Source organism: Chenopodium album, chromosome 2 (assembly GCF_948465745.1).
Source record: "Chenopodium album chromosome 2, dcCheAlbu1.1, whole genome shotgun sequence".
NCBI classification, from domain to species: Eukaryota; Viridiplantae; Streptophyta; class Magnoliopsida; order Caryophyllales; family Amaranthaceae; genus Chenopodium; species Chenopodium album.
The window spans coordinates 79,677,995-79,690,100 of NC_137835.1; the positions used below are offsets into that span (position 1 = coordinate 79,677,995).

Here is a 12,106-nt window from a genome sequence, read left to right on the forward strand (position 1 = left end):
TAGAACCACTAAGGGTCTGTTCTGATTTACTGAGTTGAGCTGAACTGAACTAAAATAAACTGAACTGAATACTTTATGAGAGAAGAGAATTAGGAACAGAACTGAACTTAAGTTGAAGAGAACTGACCCAAAGGGCCTATTCTCATTGACTGAACTCAGCTGAATTGAACTGAATTGAAATGAATATTTTATAAGAGAAGGAAATTAGAAACTAAACTGAACTGAATTAAAGTGAACTAAAAATAAACGTATGAGAACAAACCCTAGCTCTATACGAGTTTGTCGTTCACTCTTCGTTAATCTTTGTTGCATCCGTTTCCGTTTAAACAAAAAGGCGTCGGGTGGCAACCAACATAACACACGCAATGACGCAAGTCCCCAACAACAACATGAGAAAGGACATGAAATGAGCAACAGAAAACGAAACATCAAACCAAAGAGATAACAGAAGAGAGAGAAACAACAATGGTGGCCATTTCACTGTACAGAGGAAACCTCCATAGATTACCTTCCGACGTACCAAGAAGGTGGTTAATGCCGACTCATGGTATTTCTATCAAGGATTTCCGATCTCTTCTTTGCCGCCGTTCCAAGGCTCTCTCTCTTCTCCCTTCTTCCTCTTCTTCCGTCGAAAACCCTAACCCTAATTTTGATTTGAATCCTGTCAATTCGTTACCTCCACCGCCGCCGCCGTCTAATCAATCGCATTTCAAGTGTGTTGAAAACCCTAATTTGGGTCATGAACCATCTACTGATGTTGTTACTGTTGATGTTAGAATGAGTGATGCTGGTGATTCTGCGCCGTGGGATCATCCGCCATTGGTGATTGATGAGGGTGTTAAGATGCTGGTTGAAATTAAAGAGAAGGAGAATGAGAAGGAGAAGGAGAAGGAGAAGGAGAGTGCTCCTGTTGCTACTACTTTAGAGGTATAATTTCTTCTCCAATTTTATAATTTAGTTTATAATTTTCAATTTATTGGATTTTTTCTGCTGGATTTTTATGCCTGATTGCTAATTTACTGTCAATTATGATAATGTGGTTAACTGGTTTGCCCATTTCAAATTTGATTGTTAAATTAGATAACTTGAATTTATTTTGTTTTATGTGTTTGAAATTATATTGTGTTGTCGTAGTACATTGGGTTTTTCGAATGGAAAAGTAATAGTGCATTGATATTTTAAGCGAGATAATTGGGAAATGGGGAGGTGGTGATGGCTTTGGTTGACTAGAGATGGTAAGATAGGGAGCTGCATTTTTCATGTATTATCGTTTGTATGACTATAATTCTGTTGGAGCTATGCTGTTTGCCTGTTTGTCCTTTGTATGTTGTTCTTTCAATGGGTAGTCGTCATTATGAACACCAGGCTTCCTAAGTTAATCTTGCAACATAATGATGAAATTGTTTTGTGTGTGACATAGACTAGTAAAGAGAATATTTTTATTTTTATGTCAATAGAATGCTGCTTATGAGTGTTATGATTGAATAGTTCAGAAATTATAGTATATGTAATCAATTCATAGAACTTTTTCGCTAGTGAGATGCTCTGTTGATGGCCTGAAACTTGAAGCGGAAGGCATTAGCTTATTTTTCTCCTTTTTCTCTTTGATAGTTTCAAGCATTTCCAATTTGCTATATATTGATCTTTATCAAGCTTACAGTGGTGCATAACTGAAATTGTTTACCATTGAACACAGGGCGATGACAAAGTTGATGAAAAAGAGAAGCGGAAGAGAGAGGTTGAGGAAAAGTTGCATATATTAAATGAAAAGAAACACAATTTAGTACAAGCGCTTAAGCAGGTAAGGCTTATTTATGCCTTGTCTGACTGGGTACTTGCCTTGCAGCTGTTGTCTATGACTTGCTAATGTTGGCTCTAGATTTCTCTGTATTCACCTGTACGGGGTTTGTACTTTCGTATAGGTTTTTGATATGTTTGTTTTGCATAACTTCAGCTGTTTGTTGAATGAATCTCATGTATGGAACTAGATTGCACATCATATCAGAGCAATTTCCTCCAGATTTATATTCCCTTGTTACTGATCTTATGGTTATACAAGTATCTTTTATCCTTGTAATTAGTCAAAGTCTTATGTCATTTAGTTGAATGTTTCTTTCTGCGTCTTTACACTTTAGGACTCATCTTGGTGTATTTAGTTCATTACATATGGGTTTAGTAGTGCCAATCTTGTCCACCATAGTAGCTTTTGTTTCCACTTGTTACCCTTTCATTTGTCCACCATAGTTGCTTTTGTTTCCTCATGCACCAATCTAACTTCTTTCATATGTTACCCTTTCATTATCCCTAACTTGACTCTTTTTTTTGGTTGCGTGTATAAAGATTTTGAATGCAGAAGAAGAACTAAAGAGACGAAGTAGTATGCAAGCAAGCCGACCTCCTCTTCCTCTTCAAGTGGATGTTTCAAATGACTCTGGGTCAATGACTCGTCATGCTACACCTAGAACAGGTTCAGAGGTAAATCTTAATGTTGATATGGAAGGAGGTGAAGGAGATGATGCTGTAAATAATAACCCACAATCTAGACAATTGCTCCGCATGAGCAGTACTTCACCCTCTGCAGAGTCTGCTCTCAGAAGAGCGCCATATTTCCAGCATAATGCGGTAAATTTTTATCAACTTCATTATCTCACTTACCCTTCTTTCTATGATTTTGTAAAGTGAAAAGGACGTGACTTGTGAAAACTGCTTGAAAATGAATGTGCAAAAATTTATCTGTTCCCTTGATTTTCTGTCATTTCTAGCTAGTTACTTTACCTTTGTCCTTTTTTGGTGGATGTGTGTAATTGTTGATCATTATGTCAAAGTAGCGCTAGTATTAACTGTTCTATCCATGTAAATATGTGGCTACTGCATCTTTAATTTGACGCGGGTTTTTTTTTTTTTTTTGGGGGGGGGGGGGGGGGGGGAGTGTAAGTTTGTTTGGTGTATCCTGTATTGTTAATTTGAGATCTGACGAGTAATAGGCGATTTGGTTTTGATACAGGTTTAAAGTTGGATAGGAAGTCTCTTTTGGTGATTATTTATGAAAACTTGTTAGTAAGAAGTTTATTTTTAAAATTTTTTAAATTTGGTTGCTGGATCTTTACAGCTTATTTAGTAGAGGATTTGGCTGGAGAAGAAAGGAAGGGAAAGGAAATGAATGACTTTCCATTTGGTTGTATAATATACTTTGTATGTTGGATTTGGTAGGAAAGGAAAGGACAATTGTAAACTTTCCAGTTTCCATCTCCAAAATTGGAGGAATTGAGACACTTAGGATAAAAAAAAATAAATTAAAATCTAAAAGTGTTAACCTTTTTATTCACTTGCCTTCCCTTGATTTCATTTTTTTTCTAGTCCTGTATTTCATTTTAATAGGCTTAATATGTAACCAAGTATTGGATTTTCTTCAATTCTTTCCATTTAACCAAGCATCTAAAAATAATGTATAATTATTTTCTTTTTCAATTTCTTCTTTTCTTTCCATTTACTTCTTTCACTAGAAACTACCAAACAAGCTGTCAATGTCGGATGAAGAGTGAGTAGGATATTATTAATTGAAATCTTCTTAGCCTCCTTTTACAATAGTACGATTGAAGAGATATGACCGAGTAAGAATGAGTTTTATTTGGATGCTTGTTTGTCACATGGCTCACATCTCAAGATGTTATGACTGCAAGCCTTGTGAGTGGTTAGCATTCCTTTGATTTTTGAAGATAGGCATGCATATTTTGTGACAGTATCATACTATGTGTTTAATTGGTTTGGAATCGAAGACTTTCTATGATTGGGAAGTAAACAATAATTGAAGATGTGTACTGCAAATTAATTGAGGTTGAAGAATTTGTTGTTGATCTAGAGGGAATTATGGATAACAAAATCTACTATAATTATTAAAAAAAAAAAAAAAAAGATTAACCACCAGGAAAGAAGAAAGCAGTAAGAAGATAAGATATATAATTAGTGTAAATGTTAAAAGCTATTGTTGCATAGATGAACGGGGTGCCTTGTTGGAGCTGGTGAGCCTGATAAGATAATGATATAGTTTCAGTGACATCTGCGTGTAAGGGAGGATGCCTACATGTATATATAATTTACATATAGGAAAATTTAAGTGATCTGATGCAAGTTATTCTCAATCTTTGTCCATGAGGTAAAGTGGAAATATTTATTTTTAGATGGCCATGATATACAGGCCAAGTGTATATATGTACATGTGCACTACATAAATCAGCAATTTGGGAACAATGCTATAAATGGTGGGTGATTTTTCTGATTCTTGTCTATTATGATTTGTTAATCAACTGGTTTAATTTGTAGAAAGAATTCTTTGTTTCGCTCTCTGCTAGTGCCTTTTGATCATGACATTTTATTCAATTTAATGAATGATAAATAACTGTTCTGTTTCGCTATCAGAAGTTCATGCTCTGTGGGAGCATTAAAAAATAAAAAATAAAAAGGAAAAGAAAACCATCAGTTGCATCCTGTATTCTTGGAAAATATATTAAAAAATATTTTCATTTTAAACACAAGTGGCCTTTTAATACCGGAATACAAATCATTGAAATAGCAGTCCGTAAATAAGTTTTGTCCTGCATGAATGTCCTTTTAAGATGTCTTTAAGACTTTAATAATGAAATTTGTTACTTTTTTGTTGCTCTCTATGGAGTATGTGATAATAATTTAATGAAGGAAATAAAGATCCATTAGTTACATTCAGCTCAGATGTTATTTGCTTGTGCAGGCTCCTCATCCTTCACGAGCAGCATTGGTTGCTGCTGGCAGTCCCTCACGTTTTGCTCCCTCAGGAAATCAGGGTCACCCATCAAACTTGCCAACCGTGTCTGTATCTGGGACAAACTATTTTGCATCTTCACCTTCCCCTGCTGCTTCTGGTGGCACTTCAGGTTTTAGAGATGCTCGGCAGCCAAGCCCATGGAATTAATGCCCTTATATTCAATCTCAAGTTCAGACATACTAGGCGTATAAATTAGATAAGGTTTAATGCTCCGTTTTGGTGGACAAAGCTTGATTTTGTTGATTGCTTGCAGTAAATGGTAGTATCTACTAGGTTAGATAATTAAATTTGCAAATATAAACGCGGCTGTACTGATTTAGTAGTATTTGTTACTTGTACTGCATATAGTTCCTGAAATCCTGATGTATGGTGTTGTGCCATGGAATTTCAACGTACATTATTGTTAGCTCGGTTCTTGGTGTTCATTTTGGGTTGTATATCAGGGTGATTTTTGTAATGGATGTAAATGAATTGATAGAAAAACAGAATTTTATGCAATTTTAACGTCTTTATAAGGCTGTGTAAAGTCCATTTTGGTTTAGCACCAACTCGTATATGTATAATTGGGTTCACTCGTATAGTCATATGGAATAATGCAAATCTATACTGCTTCTGCTTCTTCTTCATGTTGTTTCTATTATGTAATCATTGATGCATGTCTTTCCCAAGTAGATGATTTGGCTGAATCCTAGAAAGTTCAGCTTTATGGATTTTGGCATGTTATTTAAAAGAGCCAAGGCCTCGGCATATTTTCAGCAATGAACTACTCTCCAATTTCAGCTGGACCACGAATTTATACATAAGAATTTGAGTATTTGACACATCCTGTGCAAACCTACACTGCCTGTGGATGGATGATAATAATCCAACAATGGATAAGTTTGGATTTATATCGTCACATGTGCCTCATTACAAGGTTCAATTTCTCTATCACCAAGCGTCTCTGTATTCAAATAATAAGAGTTCATGCATTGCACGGCTGGCCCTGATATGCAAGTATTGCGTGTCGTGTGGCCTTGCACGTATGTCATTCGCAAGCGTGTGCACCATCCATGTTGCCTAGGAATACAAGACTAGTTATATATATATACGAGTACCAATCTTTTCCATGTCGATTTTGCATATTATCATATACGTGCACCTATAAGAATTCTCCCTTGAATTGAAATTATTTATGAAAAAAGAACTTCTTAACTCATCCTTATAAATGATCAAAGAGAGCACATCATTACTTGAACCAATACATAATTAATTAATTACAGTACTCGTATTTCGTATAACACAGTAAGTTTGGTACATTCGAGATAAGCTTTAAATTTTACCCTCTGGTATGCACTCGTCATCATTGTTGAAAGGAGTTTGTGTAGAAACGGATGAGATTTCGCTCCAGCTCACTTATGATGTTGAAAATTATCTTTAATAATATCATCAACAAAATATTATTTCCCAAAATTTTGAATTGCTAGCCTGAATGGTTAGTGTCTAAATAAGGGCCTGTTTACATTTACTTAATTTCAGTTCAGTTCAGCTCCAATCAGTTCAGTTCAGTTCCAATCAGTTCAGTTCAGTTCAGTTCAGCTCTTAATTTCCCTCTCTCATAAAATATTCATTTCAATTCAGTTCAGTTCCAATCAGTTCAGTTCAGTTCAGTTCAGCTCAGTTCAGTAAATATGAACAAGCCCTAAATCATTGTTCTTGATTTGACTGGTTTGTATTATTAGTACTAGTGGCAAATCATTTTGAATGTCTTGGTTTATAGGTTTAATCACATGAATTACTTGAGCATTCATTTGCGGGAAAAAGTATTACCTAGCTATGTTGGCTATAACATAACCAGAATTAGTAAGTGGGGACAACAATTTAAATTAGTATCTAATGTTAATCATCGCAATTACAGCACGAGACAAAAGCAGCCTACCAGACAATTACAACCTAAACGAATGCCAAATTTTGATTAAGTTTGTCTATATTCCATTTCACGTGTTGCCTGCACTTTTTTTTTTCCTTCTTCTTCTTTCAATTAGGAACAAGAAATGTGTTTCCTACACTGTACAAATAGTCTAACACACAAGTGAAAGTTAAATATCAAAATTCTTGTTGCATCAACTAATAAGCTATTTCTCCTAGTGATTAAGGGTATGTTCATTTCAGCTTAATTTCAGTTCAGTTTAGCTCCAATCAATTCATTTCATTTTAGCTCTTAATTTCCTTCTCTTATAAAATATTAATTTCAGCTCTATTTTGTTCAATTCAGTCCAGCTTCAATTACTTCAGTTCAGTTCAGTTTAAATGTGAACAGACTCTAAGTCTGATAGTCTGTGTATAATATTGTAGGTTACAAGATCTAATATTTCATTCTCATTGGATTATTTGTAATTTATATTGTCCTTGTGATTTAATTTAGATAAAAAAAAATAATATTGGTAATATCATAAATGTAAATAACATACGGATACTCATGAAAGGGAGCATTGGTGATTCCTTCACTTGAACTTCTAGTAATTTCTTTCACTGAATTTCTATCTTTAGTGCAAAGTAGATAGGGAAATATGTGTACATTTTTTTTTCCTTAAAAAAATGTGTACAACTAGGTAGGGCATGTTCACATTTACTGAATTAAGTTGAACTGAACTGATTGGAGCTGAACTGAACTGAACTGAGATGAAATGAATATTTTATGAGAGAGAGAAATTAGGAGCTGAACTGAACTGAACTGATTGGATCTGAACTGAACTGAACTGATTAGAGCTGAACTGAACTGAAATTAAGTAAATGTGAACAAGCCCTACATAATAAACTTTAAGTAATCAAATATTTGTAACACTGATTAACAGGTGATTATATTAACCGTGAGGGCTAGATTCATGATCTAATTGCCATGTACTTTAAAGAGCCTAGACTACCGAGTATTAACCTACATAACAATTAATTTAAGTAAGTAGTATTATTTAAACTCATCTAAACTTTGTTTAAATTTATATATTCTATCTATTTCAAACTTATTTTGTCTATATTTATTCAAATAAACAAATTTATGTACCTGTAATATTGTCTAAGAAAAACAAACTTTATAACTAATTAAGATAAGCTGTAAAGAATTATAACATGTTCACATTTACTGAATTGAACTGAGTTGAAATAAACATTTTATAAGATAAGGAAATTAAAACCTAAAATAAACTGATTGAAGTTGAATTGAACTAAACTGAACTAAAGTGAAATTAAGCTGAAGTCCTCAGAGCCATAGCTAATTAATCAAACAATTAAACAATGTTAATTTGTAATTGAACTTTGGTTAAAAGAGACAATATGTCAAAACTCACGTAAAGTGGTCCCCATTTCACACACTTTCTGCACTAAACGCATGTAAAAGCATGTTACTTAAGGACCCCACTTTACCATTTTCCCATTTTTTCCCCTTCATTTCTCCCATTTTTTCCACACCCCAAAAACTTAGTCATATTTTGAGTCATCAATCGGCGCAACTTACCACCAAAACCCACTTCTCAACTCAACCTTCACAAAATACACAATCAAACCAAACCCTAACCCACAAATATGGCCCACAACCCGACCCACCGGCGCAAGTTAGCCACTCCGGACCCACCTCAACCTCAACCCACCACCGGAAAACGCCACCCTAAACCGTCCACCACCGCAACTTCCACCGTTTACAACCTCACCAACCACTTCTCACGGCTTCGGCCCAATCCAACAAAGCCCAATAACACCCAAAACCCACTTCCTATCAAACAAATTAACTCCCAATTACAAGCTAAACCCATCTCTAAATCTGTTAATTTAGACCCCTCTAATCAAAATTTTGGGAAAAATGAGAAAAGGGTTGTTTTAGAAAGTGCCAAAAATAAGTCTTTGGTTGTTGTTCAAGAGAAAGAAGTGAAAAATTTAGAGAAAGAAAGTAATAATACTAATAATAGTAAGATTATGGTGGTTAAACAACCATCATTAGTGGTTAATGGGATTGATAAAAGAAGGTCATTTAGTGATGCAAAAGTGGAGTTGGCTAATTTCTTGGTGACTAATTGTGCTAAAGTTGTTTCTGCTGATATGCCACCATTTATGCAGATTCATGCTGTTGGTTTTGCTAGGAAGATTAAGGATAGTCTTGAGAAATTCACTTCTAAGACCCTTGCTTTGTCACTCAAAAAGGTACTATTTTTTCTCTTGTTTTTCTTAATGTTTTTGTTGTTTATGGTTGGTTCGGGATTAATAGTCGCGTTGATAATGTAATTTGAACTAGTAAGGTGCGAGTTTGTGTTTTTGAAATGTGTGCTTTCATGAGATTGAGTGAAGATATACACCAAATTTATTGAAAAGAAGGGTAGTAAATGTTCTGGCTGTTAAATCATTAAAGATCAGTCCAATAGATTTGGTTTTGGATAAAATAAGTTGAGTGAAAGATTATGATTTGTTGAATGACTAATAGGTTTAGTTAATTACAGTTATTTTGTTTTGAATATGATTTGATGATCCCAAAACAATAGAAACATGGCCAAATTTTGAAATGAATACTGTTTAATTGACTATTCATGCTCAGAGAAATGATATGACAGTAGGTCATAGGTGTGTAATTGAATTTTTTTGGTCAGATTTGGGGTCCACATTCTGCCGTTTTGCATTTGAACTTTGAAGAGTAGGTACAAAAATAAGACTATAGTTGAAAAAACATTAGGTAGGAAAACTAGAGTAATGTTATTATGACTCTATTGTAAATTAGAGTAATCTTTGGTAGTCATTATAATGATGTTGAACATCAACAACATTGTTCCATCTTGCATTACCCTTGAAGAGAGGTTTCCCTTCTTCCCATTTATCGTGGATCGAAGGGACTGGATATTTAGATGTACACAACCTTGTTAAGAGTGCGTTCTAATAAGGTTTATAGTCGAGTAAATTCAATCAAATTTAATAAGTTCAAGTGAAAATAACATACATTTAAGTGCTATAACAGACCTAAGTTGTTTGACACTTGATGAATCATGAATGCAATATATCAATGCAATTATACTAGATTCACTAAAATGGGAAAAATCAACTAAAATAAACCATATCTTTGACACCCTTAATTAGGTTTGAATAGTCAATGTAAATGTGACCAATATAATAAAACCATATAATATAATTAATAATTAATGTTAAGGTGGGCAATAAGATTTGCATGAATTTCAGACCTTCAAAAATGGGACCCATATTGTTGTTGGTCATGTCAAATAAATCCATATAAAGATATTGGTTGGTCAAATGCGTAGAAAATTTGACTAGCTTTGAATTGAATGAATGCAGGAACTTGATGGAGTTTATGGACCTGCTTGGCATTGTATTGTTGGGACCAGTTTTGGGTCATTTGTCACTCATTCTGTTGGTGGTTTTCTCTATTTTTCTTTGGATCAGAAATTGTATGTTTTGATTTTTAAAACTACTGTACAAAGAGCTGATTAATGGTACCAAAAAAAAAAAAAAAATTAGAAAAAACAAAAATGAAGATGATTTTGATTTGATGAATGAAGAATTGAAGATGCAGAAGAAAAAGAAAAGGTTTCCTAGGGAGTAAATAGTGAAACACGTTTTGTAGTTTTGTATACCAAAGTTTGTCTGCTTATAGTATATTTTTGGGTTGGAAAGCTCTGCTTGTACATGTTTCTTGCCACTTCAAATATTAATACGATTAATCAAGTTATGACTTACAGTAGATGTTTTACGTAGTCTAGATGCTTTTGTGGTGTATATTATGCACTATGATCACGGTGTATAATTAAGGATATGGTATGAATGTATGATCTTGTATTGTTTTTGGAATGGTGACGATCTTATGACTATTTCGGCTATATTACAAGTTTACAACTATTTGTACAAGGTGTAAGGTTTTTTCTATTATGTTCAAATGACTGAAATTGCATGCTTTAACTTTATGAACAGTTTCAAGCTTTAACTCTTCGAAATCTATTGAATGTCCTATCGAATAATTAGGGTCTGTTCTCTTTGGCTTAATTTCAGTTCAGTTCAGTTCAGCTCCAATCAGTTCAGTTCAATTTCTAATTTTTTTTTTCTCCCATAAACAATTCAGTTCATCTCAGTTTAGTAAATCAGAACAGACCCTTAAATTAACATTGACACATCCAAGCCACGCATTATCTTACGTTCATAAAGATGAAAATTAGAATGAATAGAATGTATCCTTTGTAACAGTTAAGCTTAACTTTTTTGAACAATTCTTGATCGATCATAGTTATTGTAATTTGTCAAACGGCTGCATTGATGGAACGAGTGTAATTATAAACAATCTTCGATATTGAAATCGAAGTGAGGAGGTGCTCTTTTACTACTACTACTTCCATACGGAGTAACATATAGATCTATTTTCGTTTGATATTTCGCATCAATCCTCTTTTGTTATAAATGTGTACTTCCCTTTGACGTATGCTAGAGAAAGAAGTGTTGCAACGCAACAACGACATGCATGGTCTTAAGTTGAGAGGTCCTTTTCAAAACATCCAGGACTCCTTTGTAAACTGGGAAAGTTCAATTCAAGTTGTGAATAGGACAGTACCGTACTACAATGTCTACAAATGATAACCAATTACGAAAAAGAGTATATTTATAGCATTTGCTTAAGCAATGCCTTAAGGGTTTAGTACTCTCTTACATTAGCATAAGAGGGTGCATTTGAACTAGTAAATCTGTTTGTTGGACACAAGCGAATCTTCGATTAACGTACATGTTTTTCATGTGAATCTAAGGCATGAATTAGGGTATGCTCTATTCATTTGATATTCACTTATTGAACTTGTTTTCCTTTTAACTTATTTTCTAAAACAATCATGAATACGTTGTTTTTTTATATATATGGGATCATTTAACGTAATCTTCTTAGCAAAGACTAAGAGATTGTATTGTAGATGATAATGTTATTATTCTATGGTAAATTATTCTTTTTGATAACAATTGTAAGACTGTACATCATAATAATACGAGTAATACATAATGACTGCACCTCCTATTATAATTAAACTTAACCTTTAAAACGGACTGCTTAGTTGGAGTTGTACCAATTAATAAAACTATAAAAGGCCCAAGGTAACAAAGGTCATGGTCCAGATCCACTAGGTATGTTCATATTTCCAAGCGGATATTTGGTCGCTATTATTAGACACTTAACATTAGACATTGTATACGGTATACCTTTGAAGTTTAAACAGCCTCAGCCCCACAAGGCCGCAACACAAGAACTATAGTCACTAAAAAAAACTACGGAGTACTTCGTAATAGGTTTTTTTTTTTTTTTTTTTT

General features: G+C 33.9%; 2 protein-coding genes across 2 annotated transcripts; both read left to right on the forward strand.

The window, feature by feature from the left end:
- The first annotated feature begins 317 nt into the window (after positions 1-317).
- LOC145589168 (uncharacterized) lies at positions 318-5,341 on the forward strand. Its single transcript, XM_081645721.1, has 4 exons — positions 318-927; positions 1,697-1,801; positions 2,341-2,622; positions 4,745-5,341. The coding sequence occupies exons 1-4, from the start codon at positions 466-468 to the stop codon at positions 4,943-4,945; spliced, it is 1,050 nt and encodes a 349-aa protein (XP_081501847.1). The 5' UTR covers positions 318-465; the 3' UTR covers positions 4,946-5,341.
- Positions 5,342-8,044: 2,703 nt separating this feature from the next.
- On the forward strand, positions 8,045-10,503 carry LOC145589178 (uncharacterized). Its single transcript, XM_081645730.1, has 2 exons — positions 8,045-8,968; positions 10,103-10,503. The coding sequence occupies exons 1-2, from the start codon at positions 8,357-8,359 to the stop codon at positions 10,256-10,258; spliced, it is 768 nt and encodes a 255-aa protein (XP_081501856.1). The 5' UTR covers positions 8,045-8,356; the 3' UTR covers positions 10,259-10,503.
- Positions 10,504-12,106: the final 1,603 nt, after the last annotated feature.

Coding starts and splice junctions, on each gene's coding strand:
- LOC145589178 (XM_081645730.1), top strand. CDS start 8,357: ATGGCCCACAACCCGACCCACCGGCGCAAGTTAGCCACTCCGGACCCA. Junction 8,969..10,102: donor TTGCTTTGTCACTCAAAAAG/GTACTATTTTTT, acceptor GAATGAATGCAG/GAACTTGATGGAGTTTATGG.
- LOC145589168 (XM_081645721.1), top strand. CDS start 466: ATGGTGGCCATTTCACTGTACAGAGGAAACCTCCATAGATTACCTTCC. Junction 928..1,696: donor CTGTTGCTACTACTTTAGAG/GTATAATTTCTT, acceptor CATTGAACACAG/GGCGATGACAAAGTTGATGA. Junction 2,623..4,744: donor CATATTTCCAGCATAATGCG/GTAAATTTTTAT, acceptor TTGCTTGTGCAG/GCTCCTCATCCTTCACGAGC.